Here is a 22,918-nt window from a genome sequence, read left to right as displayed (position 1 = left end):
TCAACTTTTGATTGTGTTAGTAAAATAGTGAACTAACTCATATAAGATAAACAAAGAATAGTGAATTATTGATATTTTTGCTCCATTCAAACACACCCTATAAGAATTTCTCTGTAACTTATCATATTATGTTTTATAGTACATATTTTTAGTATTTGTAAAAAAATGTTTTTTGTTTTTAAAAAAAAAAAAAAAAAAACAAGTCTAAGCCTGTTTTTTGTCATGAAACTTCAAAGCCTTACGAACTTAAACAACATCAGAAAAGATAGAACATAGGACATAGAGACATATGCACAATGGCATCAAAAGAGAAATGTGCACACATGCTCCAAAACATAAAAGAGTAATATGAGTATCAAATGAACCTATAGCTAAGCCACATAAAAGGCTGGGATATATTAAAAGTAATGCAAGAGAAACTAGTCTTTCAATCTAAATTGCCTGAGAGCCAATCCAGCATCCTCACATCCTCTGGCTGAGCCAACTGAAGAGGCACACCATCCATGTCTTTGGGCAACCAGTTATTAACAGCTGCCTGTATTCCCTCCTTCAGTTGGCATGTCTAATAGATCACAATCGAAACAATAGTAAGGATCATATTTCTACAAGAAATGAACAATGGAGTTTTCTAAAGCACAAGTCATTCCTTTGTTTCCAAATGCACCAAATAACTGCACTAACAACTATAAGGAAGATAGTTTTGAATTTTTATCTAAAGTAAGGACAAATTGAATAACATCTTCCATAGACTACCAATGGTGTCTAAACTCTTGACATTTTCCCATATAAAACCAAATAGTTTGAGCAAAATAACATTGAAAAAACAGATGATTATTATCCTCTTGCATTGTGCAAAATTGACAAGTTAGATCTCCCTGCCAGCCTTTTTTATATAATTTGATTTTAGTGATGATTTTATTTTTGCTCAACAACCACATAAAAGCTCTAGTTTTAGAAGGAATGGATAATTTTCACAATAGCATTAGTTTAATAGGTTGTTCCCCATGAAAATTGAAAAACATGTACATAGACCTAACAATACATTTGTCTTTGGTGTCCCAATGCCAAGCTAATGGGTCTAAGTCTAGAAAGATGTTTATTCATAATTTAAAATTGTGGAATGCAAATTTTTTAAGAAATAAATATTTTCTATTCTTCAAGAGAAGTTAACAAAAAATCCTACAGTTTTTTTAAATTTACAATAAGGTTGTTTTATTACATGTGAATATGTAATGTTATTTTTTTATTTTTTCTTTTTCTTTTAAGGTTGGTAGCAAGATGCTCCAACATTTGATTTATATAAAAGATGTTTATAAAGTCCTAAGTAACAATCTGTACATGTAATTAAGTAACAGTCTCTGTACACTATATACAGAACCTCAGAAAAAATAGAAAGCATGTAAATAAGTAAAATTCTAAAATTAGTTTCCTATACTGCTCTATCCAAAGACTCTGCAATTCCAAACCTATCCATTTATCTGTTTTGAAATTCGTGCATTAAAACTATAGGAGGAATCAAGTTACAACAATTTGCCACAACAATTTTCTACATTTTCAAAGTCCAAATCGTCGATCCAAACCGTTAAATGTGATCTCTACAATAAATGTGCTTGGAGACCAAATTTTACATGTTTTGAATTTTTTTTACTATTTATTAAGATGGGTACAAAATTTAATAGTCTGAATTTGACTAGTTTTTGTACCCATCTTAATAAATAGTAAAAAAATTAAAAAAAATATAAAATTCGGTTTGTAAGCACATTTTACTGTAGAGATCACATCTAATGGTTTGGATCAACGATTTGGACTTCGAAAATGTAGAAAATGGTTATGGTAAATTGTTGTAACTCAAAAATTGTTGTAACTTGATAATTGTTGTAATTTGATCCTTCCTTATCACAAACTCTGAGGAGGGATCAAGTTACAACAAGTTATCACAACTATTTTCTACATTTTCAAAATCCAAATTGTCGATCCAAACCGTTCAACATGATCTCCACAATAAAATGTGCTTCCAGATCAAATTTTATATTTTTTGAAATTTTTTTACTATTTATTAAGATGGGTACAAAATTCAATGGTCTGAATTTGACTAGTTTTTGTATCTATCTTAATAAAGAGTAAAAAAAATTTCAAAAAATATAAAATTTGATCTCCAAGCACATTTTATTGTAGAGATCACATCTAATGGTTTGGATCGACGATTTGAACTTTAAAAATGTAGAAAATGATTGTGATAATTTGTTATAACTTAATCCCTGCTCCTAAAATAATTAGTGTTTGTGATGTGTGTTCTAAAATATTGGCGGAGCAACATTTGTGAAGTACGTGATCAAATAACATCATTCCCTTTGCCAAATAAACCTTACATGCACAAACTTAATAAATAGTTTTTATCAAAATTTTGACAAAATGTATATACTGACGCTATTCCATAATTTTTTTTTCTCCGCTACTGTTGTAGTTTTTTTTTTTTTTTTTTTTTTTTCAAAATTTACGAAATGAACATAATACTTAGAGAATTTTAGCTGAAAAAAAGAACATACAATAAGGTATTAGCATAATCTCAGATTTATTAAATATTATAGAATTAAATCTTTAACTTTAAATACCTAACTATATAATATAAAAAAATAAAGTTATTATTGAATATGCGGTGTATATTCAGTGCTATATTACATAAACATATTTTGTCAACTTAATTAACGGTATACACAATTTTTTTAGGAAAGTACACCGTACACGCACGTATTTTCAAAGGTGATTTGAAAATATATGAAAAAGGAAAATTCTCTCATACAATTACTTTTTTTGAACAAAAATCGAATGTTAGACCATGTAACTATTTAATATTCAATAGCTGATTTTTTTAGACTATTATTTAATTACCTTTTCCGTTCTAATGTCTTTCTCTTTCTGTTATAATTTCTCTTTCTTTCACGGTTTTCGCTATTTGGTGGTCCCTCTTTTGTGAAGGAACAGACCAGGTGGCCCCAGCCTTAAAAAAGAACTGGATAAGCTGGAGCTGGAGCTGGAGCACTGCGCGCTCGCTTTTTTTCTTTTCCTCATATTTCAAATTCATTTCCATTATGAATTATGATCCATCAATATATAACTTCCGTTTCAACTTAATCTCTCCTTTCTTTAGAAAAAATATATATATATTTATATACGAATCTCATACTCTTGTGTTCATTGATCCAAATCTCCCATGAAAATTCATTAAAACATCTCTTCTTTTGTCTCTTTGTTTCAGTTCCAAATGGCGACAATCAAGTTTGAATTGTTGGTTGTGGTGATAATAGCTTTTTTAGCATTAGATCCATGGAGAAGAAATCTCTGTCTGGCACTGACGCAAAACAGGCTTGTGGTTCCCATGACGCTTCTTCCAAATGCTACACACACTGGAGCTAGTAAGTATTTATTCAAACGAATTCAAAGAGTATTTCATTTTTGCATTTAGCTTTTAAGCATAAATTTAATTACTCGCTAGTTTTTACATAATGCATTTTTTTTTCGTAATTCTGAAAAAAAGGTAGTCAGTAACAGAGTAACTACATATATTTAATTTCCTTTATTTGAGAGCAGATTTTAAGTATATATTTATTTGTAATAGTTCATTTTGAATTTTTTTTTTTTTTAAACATCGCAGAGCTAATTACCAATAACATGATTTATTTCGTGTCATTTCTCAATTATGAAAACTAATGATTACTGTGAATTCTATTCAATTTTGTATAAGGTCTATAGTGCTATAAGTTGCTCTTCGTCAGGGGCGGAACTAGAAAATTTATATTGAGAGTTTGAAATAAAAAATAAAAATGTATAGTAGCCAAAATTTGAATCGCTAAACGAAATTCTAACCACTAATTAAATTACATGTACACATTAATAATTTATGAGAATGCTAAACTATATAAACACAGAAAAATAAATTCAATTAAATTTTTATATACATAATTAAAACTTTTAAAATCATGTGGGTGGCTACCAAGACGCAAGCCAACCGAGCAGTAGATCCGCCCCGGCTCGCCACATGTAATATATATATATATTTTTTTTTTGGCAAATAATGGACATCTCTACTAAAAAGTCGGTGAAAAATTAAAATCTAAATTCTCTGTTTTAAATAATAAAACAGAAAAATCTGAATTAAAGAAACTCCCTGTTTCATATGGTGGTGTTTGGAAAAAGTAAAGAGACACCAGAAAAAGAACAAAACTATAGTCTATAGATGAAAAGAAAAGGCTAGCTAGTGAGACAAAAAGTGACATGACAATAATTCAATAAAATTGGTGGCAAAAGTGTGTTTAGATGGGAGCCCACCAGCTTACCACCTCCACAATGGTACCGGTGATGGAGCACACAACTGGCTGCTCCAGTTTGAGGTAATATTCATCAAGAGCCGTCCATTTTTCTGAACCAAATTGGATTCAAAATTCAAAATTAGTGAATTTACACCGTCTGATCATGGGATTAATTATACTGTTTCCTGTATTTAGGGAGGGGGCTGGTGCGAAAGCGTCAAGTCGTGTGAGGACCGCGCGAGTACCAGGCGTGGGTCGACCCTGAACATGACTAAATATGAGGTTTTCTCTGGTATTCTTAGCAATGACCGTGCGATGAATCCAGGTGCGATATCTACCTCTCAATATTTGTCATTTTGATTTTATCTTTTAAATTATTAATGAAAAAATTATAATAATTTACGACCCCTTAATTTTGACACGAAAACCTTCCTAATATATGTTTAATACGGTTTAAATCTGTTGCCAAGAACATTTTACTTGTTATGTACGCTAACGAATACTGATGAAATATTTACAGCCAATTTCAAAATCTCACACACAAAAATAATGGAATGCGTATCCTGAATCTTTTGAATTTGGCTCTTGCCTGTAATATAGGGGGACCTTTAATATTAGTGCGGATCTAGTCTGCACGAATCTTAAAACAGATCGAATGGTCGAAATTCATTTTTGAGTTAATGCAGAGGATACGAATTCGAAATAATGCATGTCAAAATGAATGCAAATAGCAGCACATGGCCAGAGCAGTGGTGAGCAACATTAGTGCTTGTGGGTTTGTTGACCAAACAGAATTCACTGCACATTTATGGCCCATATTATGTTTGGTATATTGCTGTGAATTGCCCCATGGCTGTCCTTTCAAGGTTTTACTAATATACTTTGGTTCATGGAGAAACAAAACCTTAGCTCTACCACATTGGTTCACGACGATGAAAATACTACAGAGTGTTATTTATTTATTTTGATAAAAAAATGAGATATAAGTCTTCTAATTTTAAATATTTAGAAAAAAATTTCAATTTAATTTGAAACGTGCAAGATATTATTTGTTTGGTTTGGGTCATTTCAATTTTAAACCAAACCAAGTTTATTATGGTCAGAAAAGTTCTTTCTTTCTCAATTTGGTTCTTTCAAATAGAATCTAATGTTCCTTTTGCCAATTTCAATTCGACTTAAATAATTCAAAATAAATAGTTTAACTCACTACCAAATGAATCAAAATGTAGACAAATATTGTAGATTTTTACAATAGTAATTAAATCGTTACCGAATATTTTCCAATCTCCATGTTCTGGTATATTTCATTCAAGTGCAGATGTATAACTAATCTCTGATAGAGCAGATTTTTACAATTGGAACCGTGTAAAGCTGCGTTATTGCGACGGAGCCTCCTTTACTGGTGATTCCGAATACCGCACTCCAGCTGTACGTGTATTCTCTACAATGAAATAAATCTAAATAGACTTTGTTAAATTACACACATCTATGATAAGAGCAAGATGTGTAGCAGCTTTATTATATATAGTGACTTTATGGTATATTTGAAATTCTGATAACAGAGAGAGAAGAAAAAAAGTTAGATCCAAGACTGGTACAGTATCAGCTCCATGTTAGGTTTTTGATGGAATCCTCTTTTACAGAATAATACCATTTACTTCAGAGGGCAAAAGATCTGGAATGCTATAATCGACGATCTTGTTCTCAAGGGGTTAAATCGTGCAGAGAAGGTACATTATTATCGACATTCTTGTTTCAGTTGATTTACATTCGTAGAACAAAGAAAACTCATCCTCTTTATATTTTGTGTACCAATTGGTCAAAAGAGGCAAATGATGTACCAAAAACAATTTCAAGGACTACATTGCAATCGAGCACTATATATGATTATCGAACACGAGCCTTAAAAGTTAAAACCCTCAGCAGAGCTGTTTATAATATGTGCTATTTTCGCTTCAAAAAGTGGCAACACCAATTAGTCCAAGGTGCTTTTGTTAGAAAAAAAAAATTATGCAACAATATCAAATTCAATTAAGTATGATTTTGTTTTTATGATAGACCTAACTAAAAATTATTCCAAAATAAATAACAAATTTGGCATATTCTCTATTTTTTAGGTATTGCTTTCAGGTTGTTCAGCTGGTGGTCTTGCTGTCTTTCACCACTGTGATCAACTGGCACAGCTTCTTCCTGAGGTTAAAACCATTAAATGCTTAAGCGATGCAGGATTTTTTGTTGACTTGTATGTTCACTATATAAATTTTGGTATCTCCATTGAACTGTTTGAAATCTTACAGTAATAATTTATTCAATCAAATATTTTTTTTACTTTGTTGTTTCTGATTTTTCTATATTAGGACAGATATATCAGGAAAGAAAACTGCAAGACAATTCTATGACAGTTTAGTTTCGCTACAAGGAACAAAAAAATTTCTGAACAAGAAATGCATGGAATCATTTAAGGATTCAGTGACTGTAAGCCAATTGACTTGTCAATCAATTTCTTAGGCACTTGCCAATATTTCATATAAATCTAATAACCTGAATACTACATGTTAAGCAGTGCTTCTTTCCACAATACGCCATAAGATATTTCCAGACGCCATTTTTTATCTTGAACTCAGCATACGACATATACCAGGTGAGACATGTCCTTTAAAGAAGTAGGTACTTGTGATTTTGCATATGAACTTCTGTAGGTGATAAATTATAAATTCTTATCTCGCTAAGCTAATGGAATGGAGATACCTTTTCACTTTTCTGACAGTTTCATCACAGCTTTGTGCCGCCTTTAGCTGATCGTTCAGGCCATTGGAGCAAATGCAAAGAAGATCCAGAAAAATGTAGTGTCACCCAAATAGAAGATCTTAAAGGTTTATCTATTTCTCATGCTTTCAACATTTTCTTTTTGATCAATATTTGAAGACATATTCTGCTCTTGCGATTTTACAATTATGATATTGTTTGTTTTGTCTTCTGTTAAGGAAATGAAAATTTAATAGCTTCCTTTTGAAACATATGAGATATTAAAATTATGGTCAAACTAGCATGCAATATCAAATCAAGCAATACATAGATTCGTCATCTCTAACTGTCGTTGTAGCACTAAAATAACTACACATGTACTATTTTCATTTTATAATGTTGCATTTTCAGGTCTCAGAAGCCAAATGCTGGATGCTTTGCAGCCATTCAATGGGTCATCAACAGGAGGAATGTTTATTAATTCTTGCTTCTCTCATTGCCAGAGCGAATTACAAGATACCTGGTTCGCGCCAGATTCACCTAGATTAGGTAACAAGGTATAGTACCTCTTATTCAACTAGATGTGAATTCCTTAAGGGAATAGCACCTAATAATTTTCTCAATTTTACAACTCAGTACACAGTTTTATGATTATTTGTGACTACTCTCACAAATTCAGTTAGATTACCCGGGTATTGATTATGAGCATTGCAGACAATTGCAGAGGCAGTCGGTGATTGGTACTTCGAAAGAAAAATTGTGAAGGAAGTAGCTTGCCCATATCCTTGTCCTGATTCCGCTTGCAAAACTCTACCATCCGGAACTCAACCAGCCGAAGATCAGGTTTCAGAAATGATATTTTTATGTTAATTCTAATAATTATGGTCATTGTTTCATTTATTTATATACTTAATAGTCCTCCCAATATTTTCCATCAATGTAAACAAGCCTCTTTTTGAATAAGTGCAAAACTCTGTACTGACAAGGCTAGAGTATTGCCAGTATCAATCAGATTATTATATCAAATAAATGAAACATCTGAAAAAGATAAAATTTTAATTTTGTACCTTTTGGCTTTGTGTACTACAAAAAAAATCTAACTATTCCTCTGTTTTCTGATAATGTAGGTGTAAAAAGGAGCACAATACAATCAGTTAAATGTATAAATGATTGTGATATGTCATTCATTCTCCGCACTTGGTAGTTTCTTCGATAACATGGACGATTCTCCAAAAAAAAAAATATATATCAATGTGCCTTTAATTCTTGTATGATTATATTTCCAGTGGAAAAATATGTCAGCCTTGGCGCTTATTAATAAAAACAATAGGTAAAAAAAGAAAAAGAAAAAAGAAAAAAAAGGGGTTATGATAAGTACCCTTTGTAATTAATAATTTAAAGTATTAATAAACCTTTTGTGAATCCAAAAGAATACATCAAATGTGTATATTTAATGGTAAAATCTAGGACAGTTGTTGATGAAAATGATAATTTTAATTAGAACAGTAGAGTGTTACCAGATAAATGCTAAGCGAGAAAAACAATTATTCAGACCAAACAAAGTATTGCCATGTGATGCTTAAAATTTTGGAAAATTATTTCCATCGAAATATAACAATCTAAATGGGAGCAGCTGTACCAAACTACCAATCCAGTACCAACCTGTACATGTCTTTTGTAAGCAGCAGTAACAACCAAAAATCAACGTGTAAAATGCAGCAGAACTATTACATAATTTGGTATTAGCATAATCTGATTTCATAAGATGGCAGTAAATGCAAATTAATTAATATTCAATCCAGAAAAAATCATCAAAAAGTGACCCAGTTCCCTAACATACTCTCTAAAAACATCTAGATTTAATTTCTTCATTAGGAGTAACAGCAAAAATCACACTACTGAAACAATACTGTCAGTCAGTGAAGGCCCATTCATACTTTTTCACGTAGTCCGCTTCTTCTTCCGGCGTGAAATCGTTCACAATATTGAAAGTCTTACGAATTTCTTTCACCGTCTTCCCTTTGATCAAGCTGGCTATTTTCTCAGCGCACAAAGACAACAATCCTTGTAAATCCATGAAGTTTGCTCCCTAAATATATACAATAAAATAATAGAGAAATTAGTATATACACAGAATATGATGCAAGATGATTAAAATTCCATATGCATATACACCTAGCGAAGGTGCTTGAAGGATGTTGTAAGGCCCAAACTTACATTTGGTTCTCAGAAAGAGTAGATTAAACTATCTTTGTATCCTATACACACACACACACACACACACACACACACACTAGTATCGTGCCTGTGCGTTGCAACGGGTACATATTATAAGATTCAATAGAATATAGAGAGACTTTTTTGTTTGACATTAAAAAAAATTAAGAAAAAATATATTTAAATTAAAAATATATTTGAAAAAATATACAAAAAAAAAGAAATTCAAATAATAAATAACAATAAAAGAAACAATAACAAATGAAAAAAAAACAGATTAAATATAACATGAAAAAAATCTTTAAGTATCATTGCTACTTAATATCTAATTTTCTCTATAAGCAAGACATGTCATTCAACAATTTATAGGAGAAATAATATGATTAAATAATTAAAATAAGGATTTTTTCACATATATATTCTTGATGAAAATTATTTTAACAATGAAATACATATTATTTCTCTACACAAAAGTTCTAGATATTCTTTATTTTCTTTCAAAATCGGAAATATATGATTGTTTCCATCAGCATAAGATATGTTGTTCATCTATTTATAAAGATACAGTAGCCCTAAACAAAATCTGGAAAGATATGATTGTTTCCATTTTCATTGTCAAAACTATAGAGGAAGAGAAATGGAAATGAGGAAATGGAGAAATAAAGAAATAATTCAGAAATCATAGATGTAAAGAGAAATAAGGAAACAGATCGTTAAAAATTTATTCAATTTTATTGTGACAAACCATGTAGCAGTCTGTGTGGAGAGTATGTTTTTAACTAAATTTAGACTTCTACATATAATATAAATGTATTTAATCAAAAGAGACAGATTATGTGATTGGAGGGTTGATATTCAATTTGATATCTTTTAATCTCAGCCGTTGGAGGATCAGGACAACTACGTGCATAATATAAAAATGGAGATATATAGTTAAAAATTAATCCCTCCAACTCCTAATTCCTTCAAATTTTTTACCTAAACAACCCAATCTCCATCTTTCTCAATTCACCAAAAATAACGATTTTCTGAATTTTTTATTTTTTTAATAACATTATTACAAATAGATTTTTTTTTTAGTAAATATATATGCAAAAGTCCAGAATTAGGAGCCATTTGAACAATGTTCTTGTGCCACTCGCCTTAATGTATCTGACAATAAGGTAGCAGAGGAAAAAATACAACTCCTACACACAAATGTTGTTTTCTTATCTAAAGAACCTCCCGCATGCAATTATTTGAAAGCCTCCACAAACATTGATATAAAATATGAATTGAGATGAACTAGCAATGGTCTGTTATGTCTTGCTGCTATGTTTATAGAAGTTTTGTCTGGTAAAATATGATCTGGCCAGAAAAGCACCAAGGACTAACAAAAATAACAAAGTTCTAGGACTAAATAACAATGTTCCATTCTTTGTAAATAAATAAAAAAAAACCATTGCATTAACCAATTCTATCATCAATGAAATTAATACTAAACAAACCTACTTGCATCAACAAGTTATATTTCTTTTCCAAAAAGTTAAGCAGGTAAAACCTCAATAATATAAGTCATTATTGGAATTGGTACATCTAAACTATATTTGGCAGAGTTATTTTTCTTTTCTTCTGGTTTTAGTGCCCGTAAGTTTATTTGGATAAGAAACACTGTGAGGAAGCTAGGATCGATGTTGCCAAATAAGATAATGCTATAATTTTGGTTTTAGGAATAGTGTTGTCAAGAAATTTAAAAGCCGGGACATTAGTGTCAAATAAAAAAAATTGTAGTTTGCTATATTTAAAATCCTCATGCCAAATTCCTAAGAATATACTTTAAAGCTATATATATATAATATATATAATTAACATGATATATCTGGGCTAATTTTGGCATTGAAGATAAAAAGAATTATCTTTGACAGCCTCTGTCAAGATTTTGAAGAAGATAGAAGGAATTATTATATATCCCAATCTTAAGAGCCTCTAAGATTTTTCACCAACTATAATTACTCCAAAATTAAAACTAAACAAAAATTACCAACACAAAAAAAGTAAATAAAGAAAGATAAATGGATGATCAAAATGAAGTCTTACAAGGAAGAGATCATAAAGCATGTTCATGCTAACATCCATGTACGCCACCTCCCAAGTCGCAACAGTCTGCTCCCATGCTTTCAACGCCTCCTTTGCCTTTGCCACGTCACCCTCCAACTCCGGCGACTTCTCTACAATTTCCTGCGGTTTCTTCGATTCGAACTCCGTTTGCTTGGTCATGTAATCCACAATTTTGAACATGACCTCTCCAGTAATGTTAGGCAACGGGATAAACTGCTCCGGATTGCTCTCTTCCAGTGCATGCTTCAACATATTCGACTTGAGAGCAACCGTTTCTGCGACCTCTACTGTGATCTCATCGATACTTCTTAGAAGCACCATTGTTTTGCTCTTGCTGTGAGAAAAGTTGGGAAAAGGGTTTTTGACAAATTTTTGATTGAATTTGTTCGTGGAAAGGTCGAATTTAAGGGACGGAGAAGGCGGTTTGCCTTTTGAGTCGGTTGTCCTCTGAGGTAACAGAATATTTCTGTTTACAATTAGACCGTCCGATCGGAATTCAGGTCAATACAGAGCTCTTAATATTCGTGCAGATTCTGATTAGACGGTGTAGATCCAAACAGAAATACGCTGTTACCTTAGGTGATACGAATTCGTGTTAAGTACGGATTGCTAAGAATGGATGGAAGTAATTTTTATATACCCATATTTATCAAAATCTTTTTTTTACCTATATTCATATTTAGCAGTCTAATGAAAAAAAATATATTTATAATTGTCTCATCAAACACGATGTAATTAGATAAACAGATAAAAGAGTAAAATTCAAAGCAAGAAAATGAAAGAAAAAATGAATAAACAAATTAAAATGAAATTATAATATATATATATATATATATATATATATATATATATATATGCTTGAATCATGAATTTTTATATGATATCATGCATCATCCATATGTGAATATACATTTTTATATAGTATTCTATTTCTTTTAAATTATCCCGAAAAAAAAATCCTTACCCTTAGCTTTTCCACGTAAAGTCTGGTATTTAAAATAATATAGTCATACTTTACTTGTAAACTCAGATATATAGATAGTTTTTCAATTAATGTTGACTTTATAAATTATTAGTATTCACAGAACCAAATGTTTATATTTTCATGAACTGATGTTTTTAATCACAAAATAAAGTGTTCAAATATAGTATTTATGTTATATTGTTAGGTATTTGTATGTATTATTTTGTATACACACTTATTAATATAAAACTAAATATTAGTTTTTTACATAATTGGGTGTTTGTATTTAACTATTTAGTGTTAATATTTGTAAAGTTAGATGCTTATACTAAAATTATCTTTGTACAGAAATTCACACAGTAGTCGTATTTTTGGAACATCAATTATGGTCATGGATCTCCAAAAATTTTCTAAAAAAATTAAATGAGAAAAGAAAAGGACAGTAGAATAGAATAAATATATTTGCTAAAAAGAAAAGCATAGAAAAATCAACAAAAATAAAAATAAAAGCGCACAGGGTCAAAGTTTTAATATTTGTAAAGTTGGATCTTATACTAAAAATACCTTTGTACAGAAATTCATCCAGTAATCGTATTTTTGGAAAATTATATATCTCGAACTTTGCCCCCTTTTCTAGAATTTTCTTTGCTCCGCTGAAGTTTTAATTTGTTGTTTGAGTTAAATTTATATTAAAAATTATAAATTTTTTGGGAATTTTAATTGATAATTAGAATTACAAGTTAAAACATTGAAAATTAGAGATTAGAGTATTAGAAATTATAAATTAGAGTATTTTTTTTTATTTAGTACCTGATTAGCTAATGGATTCAAATTCAATTAGCTATTTAAACTCGATTCATAATTTTATTTTTTTGCTCCTGATAAAAATTCTGAATTCACACCTGCCTAAGGCCTAAATCCAATAAACACGGTTAGGTAAAACAAAAGACTTCGTTTTTATTATAAAATATAAGCGATTACTTTAACATAAAAGGTGATAAAATTTGCTACACTCTGTTTTTATTATTATTATTTATTATTGTTTTTGTTTTTGAAAAGACATCGTCCATATAAACTACCATAAATTAAATGGTCCATATTTTAATATCAGGCGCAGCTAATTTTTATAAATACTACCATATGCAAAATATTCTAAGTAGCTCACAGAATCAAGCCTTATTCAGAGATTATTTACATGAAGAAAGGCCGAATTCTAATTTCTCATTTTTATGGGCTTGGTCAAGTTCTGTTGTTAGGCCTCCTGTAATCATATTAATTCTAGCCCACTGTTATATTACAATACAAAATAAAAATTTGAAAGGAGGATCACTTGATAATAATTTTCGAAAATAGAATTTAAATTTAAAATTTAATATTATAAGTATGATATATATTATTCGTATTTGTTTTGAGTTTAAAAATCATCTGCATACCTCATGTTTGAGTTTAATTTTGAACTATTTAATCATAATTCAAACCAATTCAAATCAAGCCTTTAATGCAAGGATCCTTTAAGATTCGTGCTAATATATAACAAATGGACCGGATTCAAATTCTAAGAATAAGATACCTTAGGCGATATGAATTCCCTAGATCCTGGAATGTGGGGAGTGCATGTGCATCTAATCAGAATGGTGAGACATAAGATATATTAAAGATTTGCATATGACATAAAATGCATCGGACTTTTATACAAACCTAATTGAAATTAAAAGGTATAAACTTGTACAATTATGATATTCACGTTCTTGGTTTTCACTTAAACTTGACAATTGAAAAATTGTCCGTACAAACCTAGTGGTTTGCTGTCGGGTAGGGGCCGGGCGGTCCGGGCAAATCCGAGTACGGGCACAGGTATCACGGGTACTACGGGCCGGGCATCACGGTTTTTTTTTTCAAAAACCGTGTCATGTCCGTCTTATACTCGTGCCCGTTGTACCTTCGGGGGACAGGGCGGTCTGGTCCGGATTTTTTTTTTCTGTTTTTTTTTTAAAGTGTCGTATGAATATTATTACGTGTTTATATAATAATTGCATTTTGAATTATATATGTACACTCGTGATATTATAATTGCATTTTGAGTTAAGTCATTAGCATTTTGAAAAAATTATAATACATATAAGTCTGTGCCCATTTTTTTTTTCTAATGAATGCAATGAAGAGAAAAAATTGTATACGTATACATATACATATACATGTATAATATATGTATATACATATACATTTACATATACATATACATATACATATACATGTATAATATATGTATATACATATACATATACATATACATATACATATACATATACATATACATATACATATACATATACATATACATATACATATACATATACATATACATATACATATACATATACATATACATATACATATACATATACATATACATATACATATACATATACATATACATATACATATACATATACATATACATATACATATACATATACATATACATATACATATACATATACATATACATATACATATACATATACATATACATATACATATACATATACATATACATATACATGTATAATATATGTATATACATATACATATACATGTATAATATATGTATATACATATACATATACATATACATATACATATACATATACATATACATATACATATACATATACATATACATATACATATACATATACATATACATATACATGTATAATATCTGTATATACATATACATATACATATACATATACATGTATAATATATACATATACATATACATATACATATACATATACATATACATATACATATACATATACATATACATATACATATACATATACATATACATATACATATACATATACATATACATATACATATACATATACATATACATATACATATACATATACATATACATATACATATACATATACATATACATATACATATACATATACATATACATATACATATACATATACATATACATATACATATACATATACATATACATATACATATACATATACATATACATATACATATACATATACATATACATATACATATACATATACATATACATATATGTTTATTTGTTTACATATTGAACATATTTATTAAAAAAAAAATTGTATATGGAGAATTGGAGGGAAATTTGATTTAAATTTTGATTTTTTATTTTTTATAAAAAAAAAGGTATCACGGGCACGGGCACGGATACACAGGTACAGGGGCACGGGCACCAAGGGCACGGGTATGGCGGGCACGGGTACATTTCGATCCGAGTATGGTCGGGTTTTTTCCCGAAAAGCCGTGCCCTGCCCGTTTTATATCCCTACCCGTGTACCCGTTTACTCGCCTATACCCGGGGCTGGGGCACGGGCTCCCCCCGGTAGTGTCAAACCACTATACAAACCTAAGTGCGAAGCAAAATTATGTCATATAACGGTATCAAATTTGTCTGATTAACAATACTTATTACTTCATTAATTTAGTTTTTTTTTTTAAATTGTATCTTATTCTGTTTCATAATGAAATGGGTTTAGGAGCCTACTATTTTTCATGGAAGATAAAAATATTTTATTGGATAAAAAGTATATTATTTTTGTATAATAAAAAATTATCATACGGACTCAATACTTAACCTTCTGACAAAAAAAAAAACATTTCCTCGAACTAATCATTAGTCACCTCGCCGGGTGCATTAACAATAAATAGATGTGTTAATTGGTTAAACGTGCCTAGCATGTCTACCAAACCCAATATTCCAAAATCCAAAAAAAAAAAAAAATGAGAAAAGAGAAAAGAGAAAAGAGAAAAGCGATAGAGTGGGCAACCACGAAGTGGTCACCACTCACCACCATTGTTTTCTTACTTAAATAATACACGATCTCTTCTCTCTATTTTTTAGACACTAGAAAGAGGTCAAGAGGAGCCTATATAACCTAAACAGATTAATTGGGGTCAAACTCCATATCAAGATACACGCTGACAGCTTTAAAGATTCGTATGATCAACGCACACAGATCTTGATGAATATTGAACGACTCCGACTGGATGTCGGACCGCCCCTACTCCAAATAATTTTATAGAAATATGCAGGGCCGGTCCTGAAGATTTTGAGGTCCGGGGCGGAATAAAAGTTTGAGTCCTTTATATAAGGGTGTAAATGAATAAGATATTATCCGATTTCGTTTGGATCTGAATCCGGAAAATTACTTAAATTATCTGATTTGTATTTGTATCCATATACGAAAAGTTATAACAGATAAGGATATTGTTTAATAATTAACTATCTGTATCTGCATATATATTCGTATCCGAAAAGTTACAACGGATAAGGATACGGTTTAATAATTAACTATCCATAACTATATGTATCTGACCGTTTACATCTCTACTTCACAAGAAATGATTTGTTAAATATCAATGATCTATTACTTATATTTTAGTTGCATGACATTGATAAATGATCCTTAATGTAGCTGGTTCAAGACTCTCTTTGTTTTTTTGTCCTATATGCTTAGAAAAAAATATTATTGATCTTGAATTGATATATTCTAATTAACAATATAACATTATGAGATGAACAGTGACTAATATTTTAGTAATATGATATATGTTTTGTATCCAACAAATTTATTATGAAAAATATTAGATCTAATTAATGAATGAAAAAAAAATTACATATTGATATTATACTTTACTAGAATGTATATTAGTATTTTTTTAATTATCCGAATTATATTTATATGCGTCTGATATCTGATCCGTATTCGTATACATTTAATATCAATTCCGTATCCGTATCCGGAACTATCCATATTCGCATCCGTATTCGAAAAATTATAATGGATAAAGACACGTCTGATCCGTATCCGACCGTTTACACCGTTACCTTCATATACATATATATGTATGTATAATTGTGTATATATATATATATATATATATATATATATATATATATATATATATAGAGGTGGGCTACGGTGAGTTGCGAAGTAAAACGCGTTTCTACTTCATGCCGTATTTTTATTTTGAAAGTCCAAACAACCGATCCGAACCGTTAGATGTTTAATCCATATTGAAATGTGCTTGGAGACCAAATTTTACATTTTTTGAAATTTTTTTACTATTTATTAAGCATTTTTGAAAATTGCTGTTTTGCTGTAAACAGTAAAATTTTCTGGACCATCAGATCAGCGACTTTCAAAATTGCTTAATAAATAGTAAAAAAATTCCAAAAAATGTAAAATTTGGTCTCCAAGCACATTTCAATATGGAGAACAAGATGAACGGTTCGGATCGACGTTTGGAACTTAAAAATTGCAAAATATGAGCGTGAAGTAAAATAGTCACTTTACTTCGCAACTCACCGTAGCCCATCTCTCTCTATATATATATATATATATATATATATATATAATTTTATTAATATGTCAATAGATTATTCCTATTTATAAAAAAGTTTAGAGCTTTTATATATACAAAGTTTGATTTCTAACATTTTATTTATTTTTAATATATACAAATATTTTTTTTTGTAATATATACATACTAAATTTTTTTTTGGGACCCTTTGGATCCTGGGGCCCGAGGCCATCGCCCTGGGTGCCCTGCCCCAAGACCGGGCATGGAAATATGTTTGTGTTTGAAATAATTTTACAATTACGTACTATTGTGAAAATTGTCCAATTAATTCTATTTTATTCTTTACTACTTTCTAAACTGTTGATTTTGTAGAACGAGAGAGCGCGCACACACACATATAGGTTGGCTACTCTACTTACATATATAAGCATATGAAGGTATATGCTTATAAGTCATTTTTTCGTTTTCAAAATCTAAAAAGTCGATCTGAACCGTTAGATGTGATCTCTATATTGAAATGTGCATGGAGACCAAATTTTATATTTTTCTGAATTTTTTTACTATTTATTAAGCCACTTTGAAAATCATTGATCTAATGGTGACTTAACAAAATAGTAAAATCAGAAGCCACCCTCATATGCTTATGTAAGTAGAGTAGCCAACTCCTGGAGAAATGCTCTATATTAATACAATGAAAAATGTGTTGGGTGGCTTGACCCACAATTCATATTTAAAAAAAAAAAAATCAAAAACAAGGTTGATAGCACAAGTACATCAAAACAAAAATTGTTAACAAACATTTTGCACTACATAACAAAAAAAACACAACATCACTCTTCATCATATACCTCCTAGGCATCCTTGGTTCATTCTCAGGATCCAGCATCACTGTGTCTTGACGATAGATGCTCAAAGTCACATCCAGAGGATTTTTATTTTAAATATAATCAATTTTAATTATTTTAATAGAACAAACACCATTGATTTGGTTTTCATAAAAAGCAGCTCCACCAGTTCTAGAGATTAGTGGATGGAGAATTTGAATTTTATTCTAAGGAATTTGGGTTAGTAATTTCTACTTATTCCTCCCTCCACCGATCCCTAGGATCGGTGGAGCTGTTTTTTTTATAAAAATCAACTCCATGATGCTTGTTCTATTAAAATAATTAAAATTGGTTATATTTAAAAAAAAAAATCCATCCAGAGTCCAGACTCCTGTCCGCACATAAAAAGAGATAGAATGTTAACAGTGATATCCTTGATGCTGTAAATATTTAGATCTGTACAAAAGCAAAATACTTTAGGACAGAGAATAATTGATGCTGAATAGATTGTATAATATCAAAACATACACAATTAACATAAGTGATAGTTTTTCTGATATAGCCTGTATGCTGAACATTAAGCACCTGAATCAATTTAGAGAGAAAAAAATGTTAATTAACAACAAGAACACAGTAATATCACCAAGTATTGCTTAAACTCAAATTGGATTAAGACATATACTAGACAAAAAAAAAAAATTAACGCCTTGCTCAGACAAAATATATTTTTTAGATTTTAGACTGCACGACATTGTTATTATTTTAGAAAAAGATGGAAGTTTAGTCTTCCAACTTTTAATATTTATGAAGCATCTTCATTCAGGTTTCAAATTTGTGACCTTTCACACCGAAGACATTATCTTTCGCAAATATAAAAGCCTAAACTAATTTCCTACAAAAATAACCTTTGAGCAAAACAAAAATTGTACGAGGAAAAAATGGACTGTGCTTTTGTGTATAGCAATGGAGAGGCGGATGAACCAGGGAAGGATGTACATAACAGTAATCTGTATTTAAATAAATAAGAGAGACATCTGACCTTAATCCTGTCCAGAATTTATGCTCCAAATTAAGAATTAAATGGAATTAAGTTGGGGCAGTTGTGCGCTGTGCGTTTACTTCAATTTCTAGCATTGCAAAGAAGAAAGACAAGGCCAAAAAGGACAAAGTGGTCCTCAAATTAATTTGCAGTGTATTAGTTATTAATATTTTTTTAAAGAAAACTTTTAGTGAAAATTAAATCTTGTGTAATTTATATTTTAGAAATCCAGCTTTTGTTATGCTTAGTAATTATGTTTTTAAATTAGACTCCAGATTATAGCAATTGAACCAAACCTAGCACATGGTGCCTAGTATTAGAGCAATTATGCTCTTGCCTTGCTTCTCTCAAGCTAGTCATTGTTTATGTTTGAGTAATGCATTGTAGATTGTAAGAGAAGTAATGAAAGATGAATCAATTATTTTTACATTATCTTCTTTTACAGTACCATAGTTATATCTTTCTCTTTTATTAAATACAATATAAAATATAATCTATCTTCCAACCACCAAAAATTCAACTACACATCTTCCAACCACCAAAAATTCCTTTTTACAGTACCTTCATTTCTCTGTTTTTACTTTTTTTTTTTTATGGTTAGTGGTTAAAATTATCACTAACAAATATTTGGATAAAAAATAAAAGCTATTTACAAAACTGTTTTTACTTCTCAACTCTGCATTAAAACAAACATATGCTGCACTTGTGTCGGCTCCGCAAGTCCGCATACATTTTTTCATGAAATTAAATCCGGATCTCCTCAAATTCATCTAACTAAGAGCATCTACATCCCAGCAACTCAAATGAGTTTCTAAATAATTGTTAATAACTTTATAAAAATTAAGATATCTAAAGTTTCTAACTCTCGTATTTCTGAAATTAATTTTAGAGTTTCTATTAAGCCACGTCAGCAACAAATTAAAGAGGAAAAATAATTTGAGCCAATAATTTGGTCAGCATAGAGCACTTATAAATAATTTTTGATAAGAAATTTTACTGCATAGTTTCTAAATAAGAACTCTTTCACATCCCTGAAACAGAATTAAAAACTACCACATCAGATTAGAAACTCTAATAACACCAGAGATGTAGATGCTCTAAGATCCTCAAATTCAGCTTGGACGGTATTTATTCTCTCTTTTTTGTTGTTCTTGGTTGGATGATGAATTTACTCTTCGCATTGATATGATAAATTTGAGAAACTTTTTTCTTTGTTTTTCCTGTGGAACAAAGATTAATTTAACATTTTTTTTCATATATATAAACATCAAAGGACGATCAAAGCCACAGTGGAGCGCAGGTCCAGATCCTAATTGTAATTAAATTTTGAAACTAACTGATTTGAAAATATAAGAAGAGATTTTTTAAATGTTAAGTGTTAGCATTAGAATCCACCTAATTAAAACAATTTGGGCAAAAAAAAAATGAAAAAAAATAGAGTTTCTTTCAGCACATGAAGAATCTAGCACAATAAAATATATTTTGAATTTATAAATGAATAAAACATTAAAAAAAAATATACGAGTTGTTTGATATCCAAATTAAACAATTAAGCACTTGATTAAATTTTATTACGGCCCACAGAAAGAAAAGCAGGCTACGATAATATATTATCTTGATATATATATTTTTTTCTTTATAATTGACCAACTCATTTTTGATACAACAAGTGGTATCATGCTATCAACCTTTGATGAGGTAACAAATACCTAATTTTTCTTCTTCGTTTCTATGATTTTAAAATTTTAATTATATATATGGAAATTTAATTGAGTTTTATTTTTTATTTTTTTATATAGTCTAGCCACCCTCAATAAATGACAAATATTTAGTTGCAGTCTAGTGGTTAAAATTTTATTTTGTGATTGAGAGGTCTTGATTTCAAATCTCATTCACTACAATTGTGCATTTTAATTTTCAGCCACCTTTATTAAAATTTTCTAGTTCGGTCTCTGTTTTTATGCTCATCTTTCATGTCAATGTTATTGATTTTAATCTACATTATAACTATGCATCCATATTGATAGTTATCAAAAAAATTATTTTCCTCAATATTAACAGATAAAACAAAATGTCAACGGTTACATTCTAAATTTCTAATTAAAACAGAGCTTTAGTTCTTTCAAGGTTTTCATTTTTTTTTATAGAACGAACTCCAAATTAATTTCACAATTATAGGTGCATTAATATGACAAGATCAACATTTAAATTTTTTTATTTTAAGTATTAAATACCGAAGCAGAATAATCCTTTTAACATTTTTTTCAATTAAACCAAATAAAAGATCCAACTGAACCATGGACAAAGAAGTCAAAGATTGGAAATTTGGAATTTATACTTCAAACAAAATACATTCCGTTATTATTCCATTGTATATAATTCAGTCAAATTTTAATCAATTTTAATAAATTGTGAAAAATTAACATTAAATGATACGCTTAAGAAATATTTTGAAGGCAGTCTAGAAACATTGTAATATCCGATACATAGCGGATACAACAATACTTAATTTAAAAAAAAATCAACAATAACATGTATTTTTATATTAATTTATTTTTAATAGTATACAATGTTTTGTAAATTCTAACAATATTTTTCCTAATAATATATATAAATACACAAGTTAAACACACACACACACACATATTTATATATTGTATGTGTATGTTATACACACGCACGCACAAATTGAAAGTTAAAAAAAAAAAAATACATGTAATTTATGATTTTTTTTAGGTTTTTCGTGTATAGATATACACATGTACATATGGGGTAAGTCAATTATTAAAAAATGAAAGAAAAAGATACATTACGACATATATCATAAAAAATTTATACGGATATCTGTATCTAACAATATGAAGTATATATATTACATAGCTCGCCTCAGATGATCATGCCATAAAAAATCTTCAAGGTACATTTTTTTTTTTTTTCGAATTGGAGATTAAATTGCGCTAAATCCGCTTTAGTCGCCGACAAGAAAAATTATGCGTAAAGGGTACGGAGTCATTCATTAAATCATTAAATGTGGATGTGAATTTTTGTCTTGCATAGCTCTGCCTTTGAGCATAAGCCGAAAGCTAAAAATATATATCATAGTAGTAAGACCGATTTTTTTATTTATATCCAAAAATTAAATTAAATTTCAAAAACTAACCGAACCGGATGTCAAATTTTAAATCTACCCAAACCGGTTAACCGTTAACCGGACCAAATTTCCGGTTAATGGTTAACCGGACCTTTTGAAATGGTTCGGTTAACCGTTAACCGGACCCAAACCATGGGTCCGGTTAACGGTTAACCGGATTCGTTGGTTCGCTGAACCGTTAACCGA

At 29.7% G+C, this 22,918-nt stretch overlaps 2 protein-coding genes across 2 annotated transcripts; one reads left to right on the top strand and one right to left on the bottom strand.

The window, feature by feature from the left end:
* Positions 1-3,194: 3,194 nt before the first annotated feature.
* Positions 3,195-8,484, top strand: LOC144551568 (pectin acetylesterase 9-like). The gene is made up of 12 exons (XM_078299594.1): positions 3,195-3,413; positions 4,306-4,388; positions 4,503-4,632; positions 5,653-5,735; positions 5,951-6,037; positions 6,425-6,549; positions 6,665-6,782; positions 6,871-6,948; positions 7,075-7,180; positions 7,464-7,609; positions 7,767-7,895; positions 8,180-8,484. The coding sequence occupies exons 1-12, from the start codon at positions 3,263-3,265 to the stop codon at positions 8,183-8,185; spliced, it is 1,242 nt and encodes a 413-aa protein (XP_078155720.1). The 5' UTR covers positions 3,195-3,262; the 3' UTR covers positions 8,186-8,484.
* A 384-nt stretch (positions 8,485-8,868) lies between these two features.
* On the bottom strand, positions 8,869-11,716 carry LOC144552033 (SKP1-like protein 20). Its single transcript, XM_078300137.1, has 2 exons — positions 11,346-11,716; positions 8,869-9,141 (listed from the first exon to the last, which is right to left on the bottom strand). The coding sequence occupies exons 1-2, from the start codon at positions 11,685-11,687 to the stop codon at positions 8,965-8,967; spliced, it is 519 nt and encodes a 172-aa protein (XP_078156263.1). The 5' UTR covers positions 11,688-11,716; the 3' UTR covers positions 8,869-8,964.
* Positions 11,717-22,918: the final 11,202 nt, after the last annotated feature.

This window comes from Carex rostrata, chromosome 3 (assembly GCF_964058835.1).
Source record: "Carex rostrata chromosome 3, lpCarRost1.2, whole genome shotgun sequence".
NCBI lineage: Eukaryota > Viridiplantae > Streptophyta > Magnoliopsida > Poales > Cyperaceae > Carex > Carex rostrata.
This window is presented reverse-complemented; position numbering and strand designations above follow the sequence as displayed.